The sequence below is a fragment of the Cryptosporidium ubiquitum genome (assembly GCF_001865345.1).
Source record: "Cryptosporidium ubiquitum isolate 39726 chromosome Unknown contig_1, whole genome shotgun sequence".
Taxonomy (NCBI): Eukaryota; Apicomplexa; class Conoidasida; order Eucoccidiorida; family Cryptosporidiidae; genus Cryptosporidium; species Cryptosporidium ubiquitum.
The window spans coordinates 86877-113226 of NW_021639816.1; the positions used below are offsets into that span (position 1 = coordinate 86877).

Consider the following 26350-nt stretch of genomic DNA (forward strand, 5'->3'; position numbering starts at 1 on the left):
AAGGAATTATCCAGAGATTCCTGTTTGATATATATAATACTGCTAATATATACTAATTATTACAAGTTTTGTAAATAAACTGGTCACAATCAGAATAAAAGAAATGGCGTCAATATTGTCAAGTTTTTCTTCTCAGTACAATGAATTATGGAGGGCAATTATAAGACCTCCAAGAGACAAATATAGTATTCGGGATTTGGGCCCAATGCGGTTTGCTATAGGAAAGTCTATTTTTAAGAGATCAGACTTTACTTTGAGAAATCGCCGCTTCCAAGCTCTTCATTGTAGTCATTTTGAGCCAATTGAGAATGAAAGACCATCGGAATCTCTTCCTTGCGTAGTTTATCTTCACGGAAACTGTAGTTCAAGGAGAGAGGCTTTACCATACGTTCCATTGCTTCTTCCTATCGGAATTACAGTTATGGCAGTGGATTTAAGTGGTTCCGGGTTGTCTGATGGAGACTATATAAGTTTGGGATACCATGAGAAAGATGATCTTTCCGTTTTGATTGAATACTTGAAAAGCTCAAAAAGATGTAGTTCAGTTGGAGTTTGGGGGAGGTCAATGGGTGCTGCTACTGCTTTAATGTACTCTGGAGTTGATAGGGGAGACGGTTTCCTAAGGGGGATTGTTGTAGATTCCAGCTTTTGCAGTCTCCGTCAGCTATGCCACGAGTTGGTCCATCACTATGTCCCTCTGCTACCCAATTTTCTAGTGGATTCGGCACTTTCATTTATAAAATCTACAATTAATGACAAGGCAAAAGTTAACATAGATGAGATTGCTCCCATTAAGTCTATTGGCCATTGTAAGGTTCCTGCTTTGTTTATTTCAGGTACAAATGACACATTGGTCAATCCCAATCACTCTAAAAAGTTACATGACAACTATGGAGGAGAGAAGATGCTCATGATAATTCCAGGTAATCACAATTCTGAAAGACCTAAGTTTGTTAAAGCTTCAATTGTAATATTCTTTTACTCAGTATTTGAATGTTTCAAACTCCCAAAATCTGCAGATGCTTTGAAGTCTTTTATAAATACAGATTTAAGCCTACTTTTTAACTATGATGAGTTGTACTATGACGAAAATGGCAAGCTTCCAAAGCCAATTGCTCAGTCTTTCTATGCTATCCAACAGTATATTAGATACAAGGTTACTAACAATAGCCCTGTTCCTTCATTGAATACAGCATTTCAAAGAGATGAAAATGTTCGATCTAGTAAAGAGCATATAAAGAGAGATGAAATGACTAGATCCGATTCGAATGAATCTTTTAGTAACCAAAACCAGAACAAAGGAATCCAAATGCGCCCTCCAGACGTTGACAAGTACATTGACCGTATGATTCCCTTAAATAATGAGAACATTAAGCAATCTTCATCAACAATATACTCTACAGATGCTTCTTGTTCTAGAAGCACTACTTTCGAAACAATTAATCAGGGATTGGAGAGAGGCGATACAATGAATACTATAGGCTCATTTGAAGAATTTAAAGACGCTTTTAGTCCCGTTTCTTATCAAATTAGGTCATCAGGTACCGAATTTAGTAGTGAGGAAAAGTTAGCTGGGCCTGAATCAAGCTCAAGCTATGTAACAGCAACTGGGAATTATCAAATATCTCCACCTGGTACAAAATATACCACTAATAACAGCCAACAATACTGTAACCAGAATCAAAATATTATTCACCAACACTCTCCTTCATACCATCCATACGGTTTTAACCAGAAGGGAATTCTTCAAACAAATGGTGCTATGGGAAATGGTAGTATATTGTTATCTAATGGAGGAGGGGGAGGGGGAATAGGCTATTCGAATGTTGGTATGAGTTCTGGTCAGCAGCCATCTTCAATAGGGGAGGGAGCCAGAAACTCAAGTATTGCTTCAAGCTTACCAAAAAAGGTGGCTAAATATAACTACCAGAGAAATTAATTTAATTAGCATTTTTTCTAACTTTCTTTAATGTTATTGCAACCGGATTTAATTTTGGTCTACGAAAAGTTATTTCAAAGTTATTAAAATAGAATGATTGAGAATATTCTCTAAAGTACTAATTTCTTAGATAGCCGTTTATGTAGTATTGATTAAGTAAATTAGTGGTAATGGTTTTTATTTTCCCTTTTTATTCTTAGATTTAAGTTTTTCGTGGTTTTGTAGGAACAAAAATGTTTGAGTTATGGTATGGGGGGTTATTTTTTTAAGATGGGAAAATTATGGAGGGGAAAAATAGAGGAAAAAAAGAAAATCTAAGCAAATTTATATAAAGTAAAATGTAAAGAAATATTTAGGAATTGTACTGTAAATGGAGGAAGACCAAGAGTGGAGTGACTCAAGTTATGTTTTAAGAAGGAGGTATCGATTAAATTGGAGTGCAATAATAAGAAATGTTCCAGAAGGACTTGAAGGATTATACGAGACATTTTCAAGGTGGAGTGTCTCTTTAGGGTTTTCATTACCAAATTTAGTGGAAGAATCGGACGAATTGTGTATACAAAAAGGAGAAAAAAAGATTTACATAGTTAGTTTTCCGTCCAGAAGTTCCACAAAAAGCTTTATCAGGCTATCTAGGCGTAATATATGGAGGGAGATTTCAAAAGATAGCTATAGTGAATTGTATGTATATTGTGATCCTGCATATAAATTAAGGCCATTTAATGATTTTGAAACAATGAATTTATCAACATGTTATTGGTTAATTAGGGGTATACCGAAAGACATTGAGAATGATGAAGTTATCTGGGACTTTGTAGGAAGAAGGAATCCATATGGTGAGTTTCTGAGGAGATTAGTGTATATAAGGGATGAGGAAGGTGTTAGTGGATTTTGTTTTCTCCAGTTTTCTTCACCTTTAACGTCATACAGAGCTTTAAAGTGGGAAATAAAGCATTCTAAAGAGTTTGGGCCTAATTTCAATAGGAAGAATTTGATTCCAGAGTTTGTTGGTACAAGTCATGTAAAAGCATTACTAACTTTATGTAAAGGATTAGATAAGTTTGAGACAAAAACCTTAAAGAGTCTAGAAAGTAGCATTAAGAACTTTATTGACTCTGAACAGTTGAATAATGTGAATATTTCTCGTGGTAAAGTTTTGCAGGGTTATTTAAGCTTCTGGAAAAGATCAAAATGTGTGTCAGTTCCAGTAGATAGAAATTCAGAATTTCAGTACTGTGGTGATGAGAACTACGAATCATTGTATAGAGAAGCTTTATATACCAGTGGAATAGATAAGTTTCCAAGGGGACGAGGGAGGTTATACTATTGTAACTCTCTCAACTTCCTTTGGGACTGGGATACTCGTGTTTTTCTGGACTGCCAAAGTAAGTCACTTTTTGAGTTTGACCCTGAATTACAAAGCCTTAAGTTTATTTATAATTCAGGGAAATCTTCTCAATTTGACAATACTGGCCACACTTTTGGTGAAGATTATAGTGATAGAAATATTCAAGAAGATTGTCATTTCAAAACTCAAATTTCCAAAGAAAAACTTAGAAAAGAAAAGGAAATAAGAGTAGCCTCTTTTTTAGAAACTGCAAGGTCCCAGTTAAACTATAACATGAATAACTATATAAATAGCAATTCTGTGGAAGATAGGAATTCCATTTTAGATAGTGAATACGATTCCAAGAGGCAAAAAATCACCCAGTTTTTTGATACCTCAAGCCACATAACTCATGAAAAGAGTCAAACAGGCCAAAGACCAAACTTTTGTAATCTGATTTACAATAACTCTGATGATGGCGCCAAAAATCCATGCACTAATAATGTATGTAAGACTCCTGGTCAGCAGGCTCCAGAATGTGGGGAGGTGGCGCCTTCAGTGTGCATGTGGTCAGTTTCTGACGTGGGGGTCACGGAAGAAACTATGGGTGAGGAGATTAATCGGATCGATGCCGGAAGTAAGAATGGAATTGTGAGTGAGGAGGAGTTAATATGTTTTGTGTGTTGCAGGGTTTTTGGATCGGTTTGGGAAAGAGTGAATCATGAGCAAAAATCGTCGCTACATAAGTATAATTTGGAGATATGGAGAGATAAGGACGAATTTTAGCGTTATTTATAGGTAAATAAGTAATTAATTAAAACAGGTATATTAGAAGATGAGAAATTAGGATTTTAAAGGTTTATAAGAACTTCATTGTGACTTGTTTGAGTATCTTCTCTTGGACAATATAATCAATGTCGTTTGAAGTATTGTCAATAGAAATAACCGAGGGTAGTTTTCCAATGGAGTTGATTAGGTAACTTTGAATTTCTCTAATGTTGGAGATGTTATTGTGGTATTTGAAATTGAGGATACCCTTGCTTCTTTGTTGGAACCTTTGTATGTGTTCGTTGGAGTCTTGTATATATATTAGAAAAGTACTTAAGTTTGCATGTTTAAGTTTTGCAAAAGATTGGATTCTTTTGAATAATGAAAAAGTAATATGAACTCCTTCTAAAATGATACTTTTTTCCTTATTAACAGAATTTGCGATGATCTCATAAATGTAATCTTCAATAATAGACGATTGTAATAAGTATCCCAATACAATAGATGATTCAGAAGATTGATTGTTTCCATTTTGTTTAGGCTGAATATTGGTGTATTTGTGTACTTCATAAGTTGAGCAATTAAGAGCCTTGTTGTATTTGTATTTTTCTGTAGACCTTAGTACATGTCTGATTGTATCGGTAGATATGACACATTTTACCCTTAAAAATGATGCCAAGTAAGAACTTATGGTGCTTTTTCCACTGCCTGAAGTACCTGCTATTAATATAATATTAGGCTTTCCACCATGGTCTGAGAATAAATGAATTAGACATTTCTTAATTAAATTGATTACTTTCTCAATGATTTCATCTTTTTGAGTAATGCCATTTTTTTTATATGTAAGGTGACTTTGAAATTTGCAATGAAATAATGGGAAAGAAAGCAAATCTGGCAAATATTTCAAGTAGCAGAATACTCGATTTAGGTGGGATAGGCCAGTATTATTGAATATGAGATTTTCTAAAAAATCCATACAAACTGATAAATCATTGCCTGTTATTCCAGATAATATGTATAATTTGCAAATCCAACTTCTAGATAATATGATAGTGGTTTTTTTATCATTACTACTATTGTCCGTGTTATTACAATATCTATTAGGATCCAGGAAGTAATCCTCTATATTCTTTAAGCTTGTATTGTTTTTGTAATTATTATTGTTAAAAAGCTCAAATAGATTAAAATTATTTTCAACACTATTATCTTCAAATATCCCCACAATTTCCCAATCTACTTGGTAATTTGCCATTAACCTAGGTGAAATACCAAAGTAAGAACTTTAGTTAAGTTTAAGTGTGAGTTTTGAGGTACCTTCTCAATTTTATTTATTTTTTCTAAAAATATTTTGTATCCCTTTCCTTTTTTTTTTTTTTTATTCTAGTTTAATTCAGAATTTCCTTAGATTAAGGAAAAGATACAATAAAAAAGGTGTGAGTTGACTATAATTCATACATTTTGTAAAAATAGGATAATTTTCTGTAAACGCCGAATAATAAGTGATCTATTAACATACTCAGAAATATTTTACTTTTGAAATGCCAGTTGAAATATAATATTAAAAAAAGACAAACCCGCCAAAAGTCTGAAAATAAATATTTGAATGCATGCAAAATGTATGCATAGTCATAGATTAGGGAGATAATGGAAATGATTATTACTTTTTTAAAATTCAGATTTTAGTTTCTAAATTTTATCTGAGAATTTGGGTTAGATAGTTGAATTTTAATTATTAATTTAAACAATATTGAGGATTGATATTTTTTTTTTTCTCAGAAGTTGTGCTTCCTCAAAAAAAAATTAGTTGTCATGTTTACATGTAATCTCCACGTAACATAAAAAATTGCATGTAGTAATAATCCACATATTGCATGTTTCTCGCAACCCCACATAAACAAAATTGATAAGAGAAAAAAAGGAATCAACTAGTATTCACTTAATTTGAATAATAGTATAATAAATTTCGAAAGGTTAAAATCTGTTTCAACAGAAATATCAATAAAAACAATAGAAGTTTATGTTACTAATTTCATAATAAGAAGATTGGAATTAAAAAGTGTCGGAATTTTGTGGTCATAATGAAGTTCTGTGAAAGTATAATATATATGTTTTTAATGATTATTATGGTGGTAAGAGGAGCACCAACACTGAATGTGAGAAACCCAGGTGAACATGGTCATTCAAATTCAGTGGTTACAACCTCAGCAACAAAAGCTACAAGCACTTTAAAAACAAATAATCATTCAGCTTCAGAAGAATTATTATCAATGAAATCCTTACAGAACGAGCCAAATTGCGATAATGCAGTATTTCCATCCGAAGTTTTTGTTTCTCAGCCAAGAGATGATAAGGTTTACATAAGACCATCTAAGATTCCAGAATCAGGTTTTACAAGAGCAGGATTAACAAAATTCACTTCTGCATTTGGAATTCATATTCTTGGAGACTATATGGTACCAGATGACAAATTATCATATTTAACGGAGTTATTGGCAAGTGTTTTAGATAATGACCAGGATGGATTAGTAGATGCAACCCAAAATACGATCTTGGATACAATCCGTTCATCTAACGCAATGATGGTTATATTATCAGGAAATGAAGAATCTGTTGAGAAATTGTTGGATCCAAATGAAGGCTTACCTCCAGAATACTCTTGTATGATGTTTTTGCTTGTAGAACAAGCTAAAAATATTATACGTGGTGGCCCACATCAAAAGAATTGTCCTCAAGACTTGGAAAGAACCAACGATAGAGGATTAGGATTTGTTGTTGATTTTATATCACAAGCAGCATATCCAGTAACATTTTCATTAAATGAAGAAAGCTCTATGAGAATGGAAAATTTATATAATTCAGCATTAAGAAAAGGATGGTTCTTACCACAGAATATTCCTGTTGCAAATAATGAACTTTGTGATGAGGATTGTAAGAGATTATCTTTCCAATCTTGGCTTGCAACTTCAATCTTGGATCAGGACAAATGTTCATGTATTAAAGCAAATGTATTTAAATTATGCACTTCTGAGGAGATCAGAAATATTTCTCCTGATGACTTTGCCTACTTTGCTAGTGCATTAAAGCGCCCCACTGCATATTCTTCACCAGCCATTATTGCTTAACGAATATTAGATTTATTCTGTACCTGAAGATATAATAATTCTGTTATCATTAACATTATTGTCACTATTATCAAAAGGATGAGGAGGATCTAAGATCTCCATTTTTGAAGTAATTGAGATGTGTATTAAATCATTAAATATATTAATATACACATCAATTATTCCTTACTAATTTATTTAGTGCTATTTCTACATTTTGTTTATTTATTGCTTCTCTTTATTACTTGGATAAAAATTCAAAGTATACGAGGGAAGTGTAAAACTGAATTTATTTAATGATTTTGTTTTTGAAATAGTTCATAGGGAGTTGAAATGCTTGGCCAAATTTCAAGCTTAAAGTAAAGCAATGAAACATTCGATTTTTTTTTTTTAAATAAAAACTTTAATTATTATTTTTTTTAATAAAAAAGAATAGAGTAGCTATGAAATCAAGAAATAAAAAATTTGGGATGAAGAAAAAATGTGAATACTCTCGATACTAATAGCTAACCGATGAAAGTCCAAATATACTACGGATTAGTATAGTAAAATACAAATCTTTACCATTTTTCTAATTAGATTTCATTGGAATAAATTTTCATGCTTTAGTTTTATTTAAATCATGATCACTTTCATCATTTTTTTTTCTTTTTATTTTTTTGTCAGATTTTAATTTTTCACTAAATAAATAACCAATTAAGTACACGTAATTTGCATGCATGCAAAAACATTGAATTAATAACCAAAATGTTGGCGCCCACTATTTGAATTAACATTATTTTAGCATTATTTGAATAATTCATTAAAAAAAACAATCGCTATTTATTTAATAACCTCATATATTCAAATGAGATGTCAGACATATTCCTTATGGGAACAAAGAGACCAAAGTCAAAAAAGGAGGTTCTTTTTTGAAATTTCTCATCTTCTAGAAGTCTGACATTATTTGGAATATCGAATTTCGTAGACTGAACAATTACATGATTGAATGAATCAAAATACAATCTACAAGTCTGTTTTAACTCATCAGATAGTAATAAAGTCGAGATGTGTGTGTAACCGAAAACTGTAGGTGAGAGTTTTTTCCCCCAATATGTATTAAAAAACCTTTTTAATAAACTTAATAATATGCCATTTGGATACATAATTAAAATTTCATTAAGTTTATATTTTAAATCTATTAAGTTATTGTTTATTGTTGTTGCTGGACAGTTTGAGTCATCAGTTGGAGCTTCATTGCTTTCAATTTGATCAACATCCACTGATAAAGCAGCAGCAGCAATCTTAACACACGTACATCTTGGCTTCAAAACATTGTTTTCATATTGTAGAATTCCTCCATTAATAGCAAGTTGGACTAAATGAGACAATTCTCCCAATGATAGGTTTTCTAATTGAGAAATTTTTGCTTTGTGTATCTCCATTGCAACTCCATACCGCCCTCCTTTAAATTGATATCTAAGTAAGTTTGGCTGAGATTGAGAATTAGTTGAGCATGAGGTTGATGAAGATGAAGATGATAATGTTGATGATAATAATGAAAAGTCTGATTCATTCTCTTTCTGCTTTAAAATGAATTCATGATTGCTGGGTTCTATCAAATAATTATTTGAATTTCTCATTATTATAGAGCTATTAAAATTACCTTCTCCTCTAACACATACTAAGTTATTAATATATTGTAAGAATCCACTCCATATTTCACGGGAATAAGGATTATTCGGATTTTTTGGATCAACCCAATGGTTCTCAGGAACATAACAATTTCTAAAGTAAATTTCGCCATTATCAAATAGCAAGAACTCTTCTTCATTTTCACTTAAATCTTTTATCATCATTTGCAAGTTATAGTTCGCACCTAAATCTACACGCTCTTTTAATCTTCTAATGAGTTCCTGAAGATGTGGTTTCGTTCTATCAACATAAAGTGATTTAAGTGCATCCCTAATTAAATCCAATCTTTTTTCTTTCCCAATTTTTAGGCCAGGCCCAATTATTCCTGTCCCTGTGCCTCCTCCTTTATCTTTTCGGAGTCCGGCTGAATTCATTTTTAAGTTTCTTTTTGGATTTAGGGACGTTTTACAATTGTTTGTTCCTTTGTTAAAATTCTGTATATTATCAATAGTGTTGTTATAACTAAACTCTGAATTAATAGATATTAAGCTAAATTTATCGTATTCAATTCTATTTTCGGTATATTTACTTTTCAGAATGCTATCCATTTCTTTTGTCATTATTTGAAGTTCAATTCATTCATTGTATGTATCGTCCAGAAAAAAGAAAAGAACGATAAAACATTCATATTACTTGATCATCTACCTAACCTCTGACTAACAAAGTATTCAATTTCTTTGTATATTAAAACAATAACCAAATGCAATAATTGCAGCAGAATATTCTTTTTTAATGGTTATATCTTAAATGTTTATAATACACAAAGTTTGGTATTGGCTCAATGAAACAATTTACTTTTTTTTTTTTTTAAATTATGAATAAATTCATATGTCTAATCATTACCCCAGTTTCTTAATTTGGATTTTTTTTTTCATTAATTTTGATTATATTTTTTACTTAAATTATATATTCAAATATATTTATATTCTATAATTACAATCACTAACGTTAATATTATTAATTTTTGAATCGGTTTACAATTATTTTGAATTAATAACAAATATGAACAAATCTAATAATATCAATATGTTTAATATTACTTAATATTACTTGAACTTTATATTATTACTGTTATTTTTTTTTTTACAATTTTTTTTTTTGTATTATGTTTTCCCTTATTTTAATTAACTATACATAATTTTATTTGTAATTATCATTACCAACCAATTATTTATATCTAATATTATCCAAAAATAGCAGTAATATTAAATAAAAGTTTAATCAGATACTCCAAAATTACGATTTTTTTGTTTCCTATATATTCCCTTTTTCTAAAATAACATAGAATAATAATTTTAATGACTTTATTTCTAATTATTGCCAATATTTTTGTTAGACACCTTTTACATGCCTAAGTTTATGCACACGTATAATAAATAGAAAGTACACAAATTACTTTTATTGCCAGATGAATTAATTTTTTTTCTGATTTAAAAAATTTTATTCTCAATTTTTTTTAAATTTTTTTTTTTACTATTTAAAACAAAAAAAATCAAAATAAATGACAAGAAATGATTCATTATATTATTACTATTATTTTTTTTTTTTTTTTGTTATTAATACCGCTTTCCCTAATTTTGTTTCTTTGACTTGAGAACAAATATATATTTGCATGCATTGCGCGCATTTTTTTAGAAAATATGTTTGGCGCCTGTTTCTAATAACGGTATATATATTTCTGGTTAATCTCATAAACATGTAAATATTTATTTAGCAATAATAAAAACAAAAAAAGAAAAAAAATTGTTTTATTTGATTTTTTTTTTTTTTTTTAAAATTGGAAACATTTTTGTGTAGTTATCTTAATTAGTATAAGAGAAACGATCATCCTGTTATTCTTCCAATACAAATTCTTTTTGTTTGAAATTGGAGTAATTAGTATCTGATACATGTTGAATAATTTTGAGATTTAGTGAATGTTGATTATTAGAATTAAAAAAAGAGTTTTGAGGGTTTTGATTTGAGTAAAAGTTGGATAAATAATGAAAAATAAGTTCATCAATTGAGTAATTAATGATGAAATTCCAAATATGTGGGGTTTTGGTTTGCCCCATACGAATAATTCTACCAATAGCCTGTAATTCATCAGATTTGTTGAGAATAGGACTAACAAAAATAATGTGATTTGCAGCAGTAATATTAACTCCTTTTCCAACATTTAAATGATTACATAAAAGGACTCTGTAGTTGTTATGTGGGTAATACTCATTATTAATATTATTAGATGAAAACTCTCTAATAATATGATATTCTGACTTTCCCCCACTATATTTTTTAAAAAGTATCTCATTTAAGTGAAGAGCTGAGGAAAGAATATCTATAACAGGTTGGAAATCAGAAAAAATAATAATCTTATCATTATTTCCACGAATAGTTTGAAGTTGAGGATCATGAGAGTGAATACCAAAGCTATCACTAGTACCAGGATAATTCAAGATCCATTTAATATGTTTAATAATAGCTTCTATTTTAGTTCCAAAGTTACCTAAGATGCTTTTTGATTGTATTATGTTGTAATCAATTCCAAAATCTACTTGGTTTGGTTTATTTGAAAACTCGTTAATTAAGGATGAATAAGTTTTTTTTTCATTATTTGAATTGTTTCCTACCTTTACATTAACTTTGTTATTGTCATTATCTGGCACTATTAGGACTACATTGGTATCTTGAAAAGCAAATCTACATTTTGGACACTGATTTTTAAGTTTATGGTTATTAGACTTTTTATTAATTAACCTATAACAGTCAATGCATAGTATGTGAGCACATGGTAAAATGACTTGTGAATAGTCCTCCTTTAGCTTGTTAAGACATATTGGACAAATTTCATGGTCTTGTTCGTGTTCTTGGTATTGTTCCTTTTGCTGCTCTTGTTCGTGTTCCTGTTCCTTTTGCTGTTCCTTTTGCTGCTCTTGTTCGTGTTCCTGTTCCTGTTCGTGTTCCTGTTCCTGTTCCTGTTCCTTTTGCTGCTCCTGTTGCTGCTCCAAGTCTTGTTTCTGCACCTGCTCCTTTTGCTGTTCCTGTTGATCTTTAAAGGTTTTTCTTGATCTTTGTTGCAACTTAAGGTTACATAGAAATTTTTGTTGAGATTTTAGATTACGTCTCACACCAAGAGCAGAAATACGTTCTGATTCATACTTTTCTGCCAAAAAAGGAATTTCACTTTGGTGGATGATATTATTATGATTTGAAGACAAATTCGGTTCGCCATCCTGAATTACTTGAATTCTTTGCTTACAATCTATAAGCTCCAAATAAGAGTTAATAAGTTGTCTAGTAGCAGATACAAAGGCTTTACTGCTGGAAAGCTCAAGCTTTAACGATTCAATGTATTTGATATGTTTTGTAGATATCTTAGAAATAGAAGATAAATCATCAGATTCATCCAAGTCCTCTTTCATGTTTGAACCAGATTTAAAGACTCTCTTTAGCTCTTTGTTCAAAAACTTTAATATTGCAATTGTTTCTGAATCTCTCAAATATGTAGAATCATTGTAAATTGATTTTTTTTGCTGACCATTATCTGCTTCATTACTTTTAGTTCCTCTAAAGTTACTATTACTGCTTTCACTAAACCTAAAAAAAGACTTCTTTTTAATGGTATATAATGAATATTCAAGTTCTTCTATATGATTTTGGATTATGCAAAATACACATAAATCTCGTCTTTGACCAGATTGATTCCTTCTTCCTGCACTATTTTGGTGTTCCTCTTCTATTTCACTACTTTGAACTTCTTTACACAATGAACAGGAAGACACTTTTGCAATTATTTCGTCCAGAATGAGTTGGTATTGGATATCTTGACCCTGTCTATTACCTTGATCTAATTTATGGTTGTTCTGGTTCTGGTTTTGGCTTTGGTTTTGGTATTGGTTCTGGTTCTGTTCCTGGTTTTGGCCTTGGCTTTGGTATTGGTTTTGGTTCTGTTCCTGGTTCTGGTTTTGGCTTTGGCTTTGGTTTTGGTTCTGTTCCTGGTTTTGGCCTTGGCTTTGGTTCTGGCTTTGGCTTTGACCCTGATCCTGATCTTGATCCCGATCCTGATCTTGATCCCAATCCTGACTTAAACTCAAAAGTTCTAGTTGACTAAGCTGGCTTAAAAGTCTTGTTCGAGATTCTTGCATATGCTTGACCTTTAAATCTAAAGCAACTATAAGGCCATGAATGCTATTAAAACTTGGTAAATTGTACTCAGAATCCCCATCTTTAGCACTCTTAAATTCATACTGGAAATTCTCAATTCTATCCAATAAAAGATCCTCTTCATTAACACTACCTACTCCAGATCCTAATCCAAATCTTCCATTAATACCCCTAACCTTACTAAGCCTCTTGAATATGTGCCACCAATTATTATCAGAATATAATGAATTAGTTTTGTCTCTTAATTTAATAAAAGACTCCTGCTTTTCCATATATTCCTTATAGTATTTACTTCTGTACTTAATCTCAAGTTCATTACATTCTCTAAAAAGCTCTCTTTTCTCTGATTCATTACTACAAATCTCTCCAAGATTCCATAAAGTATGTATCTGTTGCAAAACATCCACTCTATCTTCGTTACGAATATCAAGTACTTGTTTATAATAAAAAATTGATGATTTATTATATTTCTCATCATCATCCTCTTTGAAATTTCTTGTAAAATAAATACCAGCCAAACCTAAAGTGTTCATCACATACTTTCTCACGCTCTCTTCAATATCTATTCTACATTTATTTAATAACTTATCTAAAATCTGATCCATTGTCATAATCTTCAATCCTGTATTTAAAGATGCAATACTTGAATCATTTTGAGTATCTAAATCATAATAATTCTCCTGATTATTTAAATTCTTATTCCTATTATGGATACCCATTATACCTAATTGTGGATGTATACATGCAAGCCTTAACATTGTAATTAATGAGTCCAGTTCTTTCTTATTTCTTAAAAAATTATCAATACTTCTATAATTTAATATATTGTTATACCCTAATTCACACTGTTTTATATAAAAAAATCTCTCTACTGAAGATAAACTTAAATAAGTATTTCCATAAAAAGCTGGAGGTATGCTTATTTCTTCCTTAACTTGTTTCATCTCTCTTCTATAAAACAAAGAACCAATTACATATTCCAAATGTTTTACCAAATTCTTCATTGATATATATTGACTAGTAATATAATCTAAACTATTTTCAAATCCAATCCATCCATCTTTTTGAAATTTTTCACCAATTAAATCCTCATCATGATCACGAGAGTGATCATGATCCTCTTGATCATTTTCATCTAATTTTTCACTCTCTATTTCAATATCAGCTTCTTGTTCAGTCTTACTTTTAATAGTTTTGATATATAAAATACTAGATAAGTATCCAAGATACTTTTTATATAAAGAATCATGTATTAAGTCAAATCCAACATTTGAAAGGTTTAATAGTAAACCAATCAAATCATTTGAACAAGATCTAACAATAGGGGTACCGGATACACACCATTTATTATAACATATTAATTTACTGGTCATTTTTGAAACAAGTGAATATCCTTCAGTCATTTGAGCTTCATCTAAAACAATTCTCCACCAATCAATGTTAATTAATAAAGAAGCCAAAATAGGATAAGTCTTCTTAAACCTCATAGATCTTTTGTTTGCTATGCTATCCTGATCTAATACATGATAAATCTCTTCTTTAAGAATTTCATAAGATGTAATTACTACATCATAGTCCAAAATATCCCTTCTAGTTTTTATAATTCCATATCCACAACCATAATCTTTCCCTTTTTTTAATGCTCTATTTCTCAAATAGTTTTGAATATACCTAACTCCTTTATACTTAACTACTTTCAATCTTCCATCCTCTAAATGTTTATTAAATTCATCATACCATTGGTCTATAATACTTGCTGGTGCTATAATTAAAGTTGACTTTGTCTTTAATCTTTGATTAAATTCAGTACTTTGGCAAAGAGAACATAATAGATTAGTATCTGAATCCATTGTAATTTGATCACTTATACAACATTGAAAGTGAAATTTAACTTTACATTTGTTGCATCTTACTACTTTCAAATCTATGATTGGATTACTAACCCCACATGGACATTCTACATCAAAAGAATTCTCTTTAGACTCTAAAGTAGGAAAAGAGATAAAATCCTTAGATTTTTGAAAATTTGTTTGATAGTCCAACCTTGGATTCATTAAAATCAAAGCAATAATCTCCAAACTTTTACCCAATCCCATTTCATCACATAAAAATCCTCCTCTTATGTTGAAAGTACCTCCTCCCAAAGGTGGAATATTCAAAGAAATTTCTCCATTAATCATATTAATATATAATAAATCCTCTTTTTCTTCTCCCCTTTTTGGTAGTTTAAGGCAAAACCAATATGGAGGGTATTCCAAATGTATTTTAACAGTATCTTTTTCCACGTTTAAAGCAAACAAAACTGCATCTTTTTGATAGTTTCTTAACTCTGAAATTAATCCCAAGCTTTGACTCCAATTTCCATCTTTTTGATTAGAAGATCCCATTCTTTTTATAGATATGTCATATTCTTGAAATATAGAATATAACTCATTTGGTTTTATCTGCACAGTCTGGTAACTCCTCGTCTTCTTTGCTTGCTTATTATTGGATCCCTCAAGTATTGGAAACCTAAGCTCCTCATTAAGCCAAGAAAATATAGATTTTAGACTACTTTTCCCATCTTTCCTCCTTGATAATAACTTCCCGTCAAGGGACTTTCTAGTCAAATACATCCTAATATTCATATTCAATACACTTTCTTTGAATCCTTTACCATTAATACTAACATTATTGCTAGTACTAATACTATTACTTATTATACGACTTCTTTTCACACCCAATATTTCACAAGTAAATACTATGAAACCTTCAACTTGTAGTAACAACAGAGCCTTTCTAACATGAGAATATGGTATTTTTGGCTTTAAACTTGACCAACCAACTGTTCCACATCCTAAAACTTTACTTTCAATAGATAATTCAGTATCTATAGTTTTTTCTACATTAGTTCCTTGATCAGATTTGCAAAATTCAACCTCTTTTAACTCTTCAATAAGCTGATTATCTAATATTTTAAAGTAACATTTTGACTTATTTTCCTCTAAAACTCCGAATATTGCAATAAATTCTCTTCCTTGTTCTCTTAATTCACTTAAACTCTCTCCTAAATCCATTATTTCACTTTCAGAAATGATCATCTTAACATTCTCCCAAACATTCAAACAACAGATTAAATCATTATTTTGAATCAAAATTTGCCTCTTATATTCTAATCCATGTCCCTCCTTTTTTTCTTCTTTTTTTTGTTGCTTGAAAGTTAAATGCAAATTTGTGTCCAAATCATTATCTTTTTTTGTTACGTCTTCTTCTAAGACATTATATTTCTCATTTTGGTCCAAAATTCCTCCATACCTCAAAGGCTTTGGCTTACATCTTGCCATTCTCAAAAATCAATAATTTGCATGTAATACAAACTTTAAAATGAATGAATATTCATGTAATCCCAAAAACTCAAGTTGACAGACCTTTGAAAGTATCTAAATATGTAAATGTTCTATCTTACATACTACTAAACCAGTAACAAACACTGCATCTATCCTCGTTATAGCATCAACTAAATCAAAGAATTTACTTTTTAATCATTTATATGTCAAACTTTTTTTAATATCTAAAAATAATTTTTTCCTCTTTTTTTTAATATTTTTTATACCAAATTTATATAATGCCGGTATACAAGAAATAACTTTATGAATAAATGTGCAGCATGTTGCCGCCAAAACTATTTAATTTAAATTGTCATTTTGGAAATAAATAATAAAAAATATGATCAATTAAAATAAATAAATTAGCTATTTAAAGAGGAGAATAGCATTAAAAACTGTATCTAAATGGAATTCTTTAGTTTTGGTTCTGGGATTTAAGGGAAAAAATGATTTCTATGCCAGAAAGATATGAACAAATTGATGCACATATTGGACAAGGTACTTATGGTAAGGTAGAAAAAGCTAGAGATAAAGAAAATGACATTATAGTAGCTATAAAAAAGGTTAAGATATGTGAGTTACCATCAGACTTGACAGAATCTAGACAGAAAGTGGGACAATGTGGTATTCATTTCACAGTTTTGAGAGAAATCAAAATAATGAATGAAATTGATCACCCAAACATAATGGGGTTAAGAGATGTTTTTGTTCAAGGAGACTTTATTAACTTAGTTATGGATTACATGGAGAGTGATTTAAGGAAGGTTTTTGAAAACAGAATTCGTTTTTCTGAATCACATATAAAGTGTTTGTTGAAACAAATTATTCTTGGAATTAATGAATTGCATAATTGGTTTATAATACATAGAGATTTAGCTCCTGCTAATATATTCATTAATTCAAAAGGTATAGCAAAGGTTGGAGATTTTGGGTTAGCTAGAAGTTATGGACAACCACGTAGAGAGTATACTCCAGAAGTAGTTACTTTATGGTATAGATGCCCAGAATTGCTTTTTGGATCCACCAAATACACTCATGCAGTTGATATGTGGAGTGTTGGGTGTATATTTGCAGAGCTTTTGACAGGTGGGAAAGCCTTATTACCTGGAGAAGATGAGCTTAGACAGCTTGGACGTATTTTTGAGCTTTTAGGCACTCCAAATAATAATAATTGGCCTCAAGCCAAAGAACTACCTCTTTATTGTGAATTTAGTCCAAGGCCTCCCTTAAACTTTAGTGACATCTTTCCTAACGCCTCAGAAATGGCTATTGATCTTATACAGTCTCTTTTAAGACTTAACCCCCTAGAGAGGATTTCTGCCAGCCAAGCTCTTGATCATGAATATTTTAAAAGCTATCCCCTCCCATGTGACCCTTCTGAACTACCTCTTATTTACCTTAAAAACTAATTCAAAGATTATTAATAAATTAAAATCAAATATTAACTATAATAACATATACTTAACTTCTAATAGTCATTCTTTATACTATCTATCATTGCCTTTGTTTTTCTATACTCTCTGCTCTTTTTTGAGCCAGAATTTCCTTTAGAATTGTGGTGTTTGTCATATTGACTCACCAAATATCTCCTTATTTTGTCCTGGTTCAGTTGTGTCTTCTTTTTCTTAGGTAGCCACAAATTATTCATTCTTTCGTTAATCATCCTCGCTTTGAATTCATCGTATTCTTGCTTTTCGCCATCATCATCAGTATTATAATCATCATCATCATAATTATCATCGTTATCATGATCATGATCATGATCATCTTCATCATCATCATCATCATGACTTTCTTCTTCTTCTTCTTCTTCTTCTTCTTGCTCCTCATCCTCCTGCTCCTCTTCTTCTTGAGTTGATCCATCCTCCTGTAATTCCTGTCCTTCTGAGTTATCCTGCTCAGCCTTTTGAGAGATTATAGTGTTCAGGTAATCAAGCCTATTCATATCCCTATCTATCTTACTAATATTGATGATCCTATTTGAGCTGTGAACATTATCGCTATTAAATACAATTACATCTTCAAACTTTGGATACTCTGTTACCTGAATGCCAAATCTCTTTCTAAAAAGCTCAATCACACAATTAACATCCCTTTTAAAATACATCTCAGCATTAATATGGTCTGTATTAACTATTTGAGGAAAATCAATCAATGTTATGTTTTCTTTGGAATCTATTAATAAATTAAACTCATTAAAATCTCCATGTATTAATCCACAATCTGCTAATCGTATAATCATCTTCATTAGTCTTTCCAATGCTCCATAGGGATCTTCCAACTGTTTGACAGAATTGAGTGGTACAGCATCTATTAACTCCATTACTATGGCGTGACGGTTCCAATCAATTGGTTCAGGAACTTTAATTTCACCCTCATTAAATCCATTTTCATATAATGCTTTTAAACAACTATACTCCTTCAAAGCTGCTAATCTTGATAAGTATAACCAAGATGATGCTTTTCTATTCCTCAAATAATCTCTTGTATTCTTTACATTTCGAAAAGATATTCTCCCTAATCTATGCAATTTTAAACATACCAACCTTCCTTTTTCATTAGCTGCTATATGTATATCACTCTCCTTACCAACTCCTATTCTTGCTCCTACTGATGATATAATTCCTCTTTTGTTCAGTGCTCTTAAAGCCAAGAAATCATATCCCAAATATGATAACTTATATCCCTCATATATCTTACTTTCCCTAGATACTAACTTATTTCTTAATAAATTCTGTAATAATTGATAACTACCTGTTCTTCTTAAATTACTAATGGATTCTATTAATTGTGGAGATACATACTCGTGGTTTCTCATACCCATCTCTACTGCAGTCAATATTCGCCATTCATCTTTACTTATAAATCTCATATTACTCACATCCAACTTCATTTTTAATTTGGAGTCTTCTTCAATTCACTTCTTTCCACAATTACAAATGAATACAAAGATATTTATATATATAATATTCTTTTTAATAATTAACTTTTAAGCTGTAATTTTAGATTTATTCCAGTAAAACAAATTTAAATTTCTTTCCGTATTAACTCAAAAGATATTTTCTCCAAGCCAAAATTATGCCACTCAAACCAGCTACTTGCTTAAGACCGACTTAAATGACTACTTATTGTTATATTTCTCCTTTTTCAACCAAACTCAATTGCTTTACCTTTTTTCTTATTTTTTGAATTTTCTCTTAAAACCATTATCGGTACCTATATGCATCACAGAGATGGGCGGGTCGATTTTCCCGCCATTCGGAAAATTAAGTATTTTTAAAATTATTTTGTAAAAAAATATAAACAGATACATAAATGAATAATAATAATTTAAGTAAATAAATCATATTCTTTGTTTCATATTAGAATAAAACACATATATAAATATTCTATTTATACTTTAGTGGATTGGAATAAATAGTTAAAGATCAGACGGAACTGCATTCGTGAATATATGGAATTCTTACAGCACGATAGCAAAACGAGAATTTAAGAGTACATTTCTTTAATTACTAAATATTCAAAACTTTCAGCAGATTTAAAATTTCGATATCAACTAGTTAAGCTAACTAGGCAATTTAAATTTTTAAATAAGCTTCACTTTTTTCACTAAGAAAAGAAGTTACTGCCATGAGAAATTCAAGACATAAAAAAAATAATTCAATATTTGATGATACAGAACATGAAACAGAATCTGACAATTTTTTTAGTGAAGTGGAATTAAGAAGAAGAGTTGGGAATAAGAAAGAATTTTATGAAGATAATCAAATCAAAGAAATAAACAAGAATGAGAGTAATGAAAATAAAAAAATAGACGGAACTTGTTCAGGAACCAATAAAACTGATAAACATAGTAATTTATTCACAAATAGCCATAAAAATAATAATGGGGATCTAAATTGGGTAACTAGAACTATTTGGACTATAATTTTATTATCATCATTCTTAGTAATACTTGCAGCTGGACATACTTATTCAGCAATTCTTGTACTTGTATTAATTTCAGCAGTATATCAAGAAGTTAACTCTCTTAAAAAAAGTGCAGAAGAAGATAAACGCCTTCCATTTTTTTATACTCTACGTTGGTATTGGTTAGGAGTAACATTGTTTTCAACAGGAAAATTATGGTGGGTTCCTTTAATTGAAAAATATAGAAGAAATTATTATATATTATATTTAATAGTTTATTACCACTCTTTGATAAGTTATATTGGAGCTTTATTTGGATTTATTGCTTTTATATTGTCCTTAAGAAATTATACACTTAGATACCAGTTTTCTCAATTTGGAATAATGATTCTAAGTCTTCTACTTGTTGTAACACAATCGGTTTTTATGATTGCAAATGCTTATAGAGGACTTTTTTGGTTTATTCTTCCTTCTTGTCTTGTTATCTGTAATGACATATTTGCCTATATTATTGGTAAAATCTTTGGAAAAACCCGGCTTTATAGGCTTTCTCCAAAAAAAACTGTTGAAGGATTTGTTGGAGCCTCTATTATCACTATTTTTGCTGCAATAATTCTTGGTAATATTCTTTCCAAAAATCAGATATTTATTTGTCCTCAAAATGAATTACTTGAAAAACCTTTTTCAATGTGGTATAAATTAAGATGCGATCCAAATCCTGTATTTCTCCCAAAACCATATAATATTCCACCCGTATTGAAATTCATCTTTGGAAAAGACCATATTTATATTTCAGATTCACAATTACATGCTATAGTCATTGGAGTATTTACTGCTTTTGTTGCTCCTTTTGGTGGATTCTTTGCATCGGGTCTTAAAAGAGCCCTTAGAATTAAAGATTTTGGGTCTGCTATACCCGGCCATGGTGGAATCACTGACAGATTTGATTGCCAAATTCTTACTGGTGTTTTTACTTATTTATATATTCGTGCCTTTATATTTACCAATCCTAAGTCAGTATCTTTGGATCTTGTCATAAAATTAGCTAAAATGCTACCAGAACCAGAAATTCAGCATCTTATTTCAGTATTATCTGACCATATATCAGTCTAATAATCAATAATACTAGCTTCACTCTCATTCCCCTTCCCTCTTCTATACTTTTTTATACACTATTTAATTATCTTAATAGAAGTGTATATTTAATTCAATAAATAAACATATGTTGAATTTTATTTTTTTCAACTTCCTTTTGTCGAAATCTCGTATTACTAAAGCTATTCTTTTTGCATGCACCTTTTTTACATGTATTTTTATTGGCCCCTCATCCACAAATCAAGTTAATTACGTCATTTACTGCATGCATGCACATGATTACGTGGTTAGAATTTCATTTTATCACATAAATCATTTTATTATTATTAATAATTTAAAATTTTAATTGTAGTTTTTCTTAAATGATTTAACATATAATCATACTTTGTTCCCAATTTTAGCATTAATTCACGGTTTAACTTCACTTAGGTTTTCATAAAATCAATCATTTCTTCTTAAATTCAATGTATTATATATATATATATATATATATATATATATAAATTTTCTGTTTCTTTTTATTTGTAAATATTCTATGCATTTTATTAATAGTGGCACAATTACCCGCCACAATTGTAAATTTTTTGACATTATTGAGACAGTTTTAATCAAATTGCTGATCATTAATACTCTGAAAAAAAAAAATTTTTAATTTTAACATTATTGGAGATCTTATAGTATTCCATAAACTGCACATAAATTTCTCTGTGATTGTTTAAAAAAAAAGGTTTTCTGGAATTATCTCAGAAATTTTAAAACAAACCTTTGTCTTCAATATTAAATTATTGAATATAAACATAAAATTGTTGGAATAACTTTCAATAAATTAATTATAACAAAAAAAATCTGTATTAATATAATGTTTTTTAATCTTACAACTTACTTGATAGAGGATAGATAATAAAATAACAAAATGAAACTTGGTACTTTTGGAGATAAATATTCCGCCTTTTTCCCACTTCATTTATCTATAGATTTATTAATATTCACCATTTCGATATTCTTATTATTTTATGTAGTTAATCTGTTACTTTGGAGAAGGTATGATAAACATATTTATAAACACCAGTCCTTTGAAATGATGCTTGTCCCTTGTAGAAGAAATATATATTCAAGTATTTTTAGATTCACTCTAAATTTTATTACAGCCCTTCATTTAATCTTAATTCCATTAATTACTTATGACTCAGTTGTTTCTCCTGAAGGTTGTTCCATAGTGTTTTGGAAAATGAAAGCGGAAGTTTTCTTAGTTGAATATGTCATTGCCCTAATTATTTGCTTGGGAAGAAAATTATTTTCCAGAAGAATTAAACTTACCCTCGTCATTCCATCAAATCTTTTTGACTGCAACTTTGTATGTGTTTGGATACGTGATAATAGTAATAACAATAGTAATAATAATAATAATAATAATAATAATTTTTGCAATCCAAATATTATTCAATCCAGTAGTGATGCCCAATATATACATAAAGATCCAAAATATTCCACTTTAAATCAAAGAGTTTTAGATTTTTATAAAAGATGCTCCGCTTTCCTATATGGTGAAGTTGATGGATTTAATTATTATGATTGTCAAGTAAATGTGGATGAATCTTCTGGAATAAGATATTTTGTTGCAGGATCAACAAGGTTTGTATTTTCAATGGAAACTGGTAACTTTCTTCCTCAAATACAATCAAATAAAGTTCCAGTTTCTCAAATTGAGAAAATTATGAATATTGGTGGACATTCAGAAGCTTCTGTTATGTCTTATTTATCAGTTTTTGGAAATAACGAATCAATTTTTGAGACTGAACCTGCAATAGTTGTTATTAAGCGTATTTTCTTTTGCCCAACTTTTATATTACAATACTTAATGCTTTCAACAACTTTCTTTTTAAGATTTTTTACTTGGTCTTTCTGCTGGTCAGCTTTAATATTATACACGAATTTTTTCAGTTTCTTTAAAGAAATCCTCAGAAATAACAAAGTCTTAAAAGAAACTCAAACTATAAATAATCGGCCAGTTAAAGTTAAGCGTGGTAATATTAAAAAGTCTATTAAAGCTTCTGATATTGTACTTTTTGACATTATACTGTCAGATGTTGGAGATATTGCGCCTTGTGATATGATACTTATGGAAAAATTAGTACTTGTTGATGAATCAAGTTTAACAGGAGAAGCTACTCCTGTTTTAAAAAAACCTCTTAATTTGTCAAAACTTTCAAATTCTCAAATACTTTCAACTGGTGATAAAATTTTAAAAGATTCATTAATTTATGCTGGATGTAAAATTCTTAAGATATTTAATGCAGATGAATCTAATGATTCATTAAAATCTATTGTTTTGAATACTGGCATTTTCACTTTTAAATCAAGAATTCTACATACAGCCTCTCAAAATATGATTTCTGATGATTTTCATGATGATATTCCATTACTATGGCTATTAACTTTATTTGTTGCTTCAGTAATTATAACAGTACAATGTTTTATTTCACCATTTAATATTGGATCAGTTTTCTTCATTCTTGGTACTTTAATGCAACTTATTCCAATTTGGGCACCAGCTTCTGTACAATCATGCATTAACAATTCAGTTTCAAAATTAAAAAGCAACTCAAATATAGATAGCTCTTTTCCAAGAAGAATCTTATTTGCTAGTAAATTAGATGCCTTATTTTTTGACAAGACTGGTACTTTAACAAAGAATGAATATGTTCTTGATCGTGTGGAGAGATTAAATTCTGATCTACTTGAAAGTAGAGGATTCTTTACGGGAAATGGGAATTATTTTGGAAGAATAATTAAAGGAGTGAATGAGGAAAAAATTGATATATTAAAAACAGCTACTTCGACTTGCCATTCATTATCTTTTAATCCTGATAATAACAATGATGAGTATTATGGTGATTTAATTGAAAAGGAAATGCTTAATTTTACCAAATCTAGTATTTATGAAAGATCATCCACAGATGGTAGGTCTTTAAAAAGATTTATTTTTGAGAGGGAATCTGAATTTGGCAATGAAAACATTGATAGTAACCAAAAAGCTGCAAATCTTGAGAAAATGCTCAATAGAGGATGCGAAGTTCTGAAGATCTTTGATTTTAGTAGTATTAGTAGATCAATGAGCGTTATTGTTCGTTGTAATGTTTCAAATAAAGTATTTTTGTTTACAAAAGGTGCATCTGAATCCATTTTGAAATGTTCTATAGAGAATCAAACATTCAAAGATATTGAACTAAAAACATCTGAATTATCTTTGTCAGGAAGTTATGTTTTATTAATAGCTTATAGAGAACTGAAATCTGATCCAGAATCTATTGAAACCTATAGATTATTGAATGAAAATCGAAGATTTGAGTTTGAAGTTGACTTAACTCCTATAGGTATCCTTTGCTTTTCAAATTGCATTAGAAAAGAAGCACCATTTATTATTAAAGAAATCAAAGAGCTTGGAATTAAACCCATAATTTTAACAGGCGATAATCCAGACTGTGCATTAAGTGTTGCTAAACAAGTTGGAATTATTAATGGCCAATTAGAACTTTCTGATTTTGAATTAGAATCCGATAGGCAATTTAAAATTGAAATACATGGTGATCAAAAAGTTGTTATTTGCCATGCTATTGCTGGTAAATTAGTTTTTTTGAATGAATCTAGACATGAAGTTAAGCTTGAGCAAGTTATTGATAATTTGAATAAAATAAAATTAGTTGTAACTTATGAATCTTATGAGATGATGAGCAAAGTTGTACTGAATAATGATGGAACATCAAAATACGATGAAAAGCAAGCAATGTTGAATAAAAGAACTCTTCTTGACTTGCTTAAAGATAATATTTCAGTCATTTCAAGAGCTAACCATATTAATAAACAAAGTGTTGTTAAACAATTTATTGAAGATGGTAAAACTGTCGGTATGGTTGGTGATGGATCAAATGATGTCGCTGCTCTTAAAGAGTCAAACCTTGGAATTTTTGTGAATAGAACCGGAATCTTGAATAGCCATTTTTCTTTGAACGAGGGAGATTTAAATGGAATTTTAAGTATTATTCAAGAAGGATGTGGATGTGCTGCAAATTCACGTTCACTGTATTTATTTATGATCATGTACGGTTTTACATTAGTCATTTGTAAGAATATTTTGCTGTATATTGGGCAAGCAACTCTTCCAACTATGGGATACTTTTACTATAGTATAATAGTCAATTTTCCAAGTGTATGGGGAATTAAAAGAAGTCGACCTGCAAAAAAAATTAAAAAATATCCTGTAGATTCAGGATTGGTAACAAAAAAATCCGTATTGACTGTTGTTTACTTTATTTTGATTATTGGAATAAACTTGGGTATTGTTTTATTTTTGCTTTCAAATAAACCTTGGTTTGTTTCTAGTTACAAAAGAAACATGGCAATCCCCATTTACATTTTTGCACGTCAAGATGGATTTGAATCATCGACCGTTTTTATTTGGATGTGCTCTTTACATTCACATATGGCTCTAATTTTTGGACTGGGTGGATATTACAGAGAACCTTTCTATAAGAATAAAGTTCTTGTTTTTACTTGGTTATTTGCACAGCTTGGGCTTATATTTTTAATTTTTTCTGAACCAAATTTACTTACATGCTTCTTCAAAATTAATTGTATAGAATCCATAACTCCAGGCACTCTATTGAGTCTGAACATCCCGAAATTTTCTGGTAATAATGTTTTTCCTTTATCTTGGAAGTTTGAGCTTGTTGGATGGATAGCCGCTTCCTTTTTGGCATGTATATATATTTATCGAAGAATAAACTTTAATTCAATTTCTAAAATTAAAATCTAGACTTGAAAATTCTTACTTTAACCGTTGTTTTCATCATTTTACCATTTTTATTAAAAGAACAGTTGACTCAAAATAAAAATTTTAGTTTATGTAATATTTCCAAGAAAATAGTGAAAAACGAAATAATAGCAAAATATTAGTAATAATAATGTGAATTAGATGTTATTATTACTTGAGTTATTCCCACTTTTCTTCATTTTTTTCAGAAACTGGTTC

The 26350-nt window shown here is 29.9% G+C and overlaps 10 protein-coding genes across 10 annotated transcripts; 6 read left to right on the forward strand and 4 right to left on the reverse strand.

Annotated features, from left to right (window-relative positions):
* Window positions 1–103: 103 nt before the first annotated feature.
* Window positions 104–1939, forward strand: cubi_02712 (uncharacterized protein; the record flags this gene model as incomplete). The annotated part of the gene is made up of 1 exon (XM_029019723.1): window positions 104–1939. The coding sequence occupies one exon, from the start codon at window positions 104–106 to the stop codon at window positions 1937–1939; it is 1836 nt and encodes a 611-aa protein (XP_028875130.1).
* A 370-nt stretch (window positions 1940–2309) lies between these two features.
* On the forward strand, window positions 2310–4052 carry cubi_02713 (uncharacterized protein; the record flags this gene model as incomplete). Its single annotated transcript, XM_029019724.1, has 1 exon — window positions 2310–4052. One exon carries the CDS (start codon window positions 2310–2312, stop codon window positions 4050–4052), a length of 1743 nt encoding a protein of 580 aa, XP_028875131.1.
* A 73-nt stretch (window positions 4053–4125) lies between these two features.
* cubi_02714 (uncharacterized protein) lies at window positions 4126–5286 on the reverse strand (the record flags this gene model as incomplete). Its single annotated transcript, XM_029019725.1, has 1 exon — window positions 4126–5286. One exon carries the CDS (start codon window positions 5284–5286, stop codon window positions 4126–4128), a length of 1161 nt encoding a protein of 386 aa, XP_028875132.1.
* An 826-nt stretch (window positions 5287–6112) lies between these two features.
* Window positions 6113–7156, forward strand: cubi_02715 (uncharacterized protein; the record flags this gene model as incomplete). The annotated part of the gene is made up of 1 exon (XM_029019726.1): window positions 6113–7156. One exon carries the CDS (start codon window positions 6113–6115, stop codon window positions 7154–7156), a length of 1044 nt encoding a protein of 347 aa, XP_028875133.1.
* Window positions 7157–7953: 797 nt separating this feature from the next.
* cubi_02716 (uncharacterized protein) lies at window positions 7954–9357 on the reverse strand (the record flags this gene model as incomplete). The annotated part of the gene is made up of 1 exon (XM_029019727.1): window positions 7954–9357. One exon carries the CDS (start codon window positions 9355–9357, stop codon window positions 7954–7956), a length of 1404 nt encoding a protein of 467 aa, XP_028875134.1.
* A 1284-nt stretch (window positions 9358–10641) lies between these two features.
* cubi_02717 (uncharacterized protein) lies at window positions 10642–16275 on the reverse strand (the record flags this gene model as incomplete). The annotated part of the gene is made up of 1 exon (XM_029019728.1): window positions 10642–16275. One exon carries the CDS (start codon window positions 16273–16275, stop codon window positions 10642–10644), a length of 5634 nt encoding a protein of 1877 aa, XP_028875135.1.
* A 488-nt stretch (window positions 16276–16763) lies between these two features.
* On the forward strand, window positions 16764–17726 carry cubi_02718 (cyclin-dependent kinase-related kinase; the record flags this gene model as incomplete). Its single annotated transcript, XM_029019729.1, has 1 exon — window positions 16764–17726. One exon carries the CDS (start codon window positions 16764–16766, stop codon window positions 17724–17726), a length of 963 nt encoding a protein of 320 aa, XP_028875136.1.
* A 59-nt stretch (window positions 17727–17785) lies between these two features.
* Window positions 17786–19210, reverse strand: cubi_02719 (kinase domain-containing protein; the record flags this gene model as incomplete). Its single annotated transcript, XM_029019730.1, has 1 exon — window positions 17786–19210. One exon carries the CDS (start codon window positions 19208–19210, stop codon window positions 17786–17788), a length of 1425 nt encoding a protein of 474 aa, XP_028875137.1.
* Window positions 19211–19947: 737 nt separating this feature from the next.
* cubi_02720 (cytidine diphosphate-diacylglycerol synthase integral membrane protein) lies at window positions 19948–21339 on the forward strand (the record flags this gene model as incomplete). The annotated part of the gene is made up of 1 exon (XM_029019731.1): window positions 19948–21339. The coding sequence occupies one exon, from the start codon at window positions 19948–19950 to the stop codon at window positions 21337–21339; it is 1392 nt and encodes a 463-aa protein (XP_028875138.1).
* Window positions 21340–22234: 895 nt separating this feature from the next.
* cubi_02721 (P-type ATPase 3 integral membrane protein) lies at window positions 22235–26134 on the forward strand (the record flags this gene model as incomplete). Its single annotated transcript, XM_029019732.1, has 1 exon — window positions 22235–26134. One exon carries the CDS (start codon window positions 22235–22237, stop codon window positions 26132–26134), a length of 3900 nt encoding a protein of 1299 aa, XP_028875139.1.
* Between the last annotated feature and the right edge of the window lie 216 nt (window positions 26135–26350).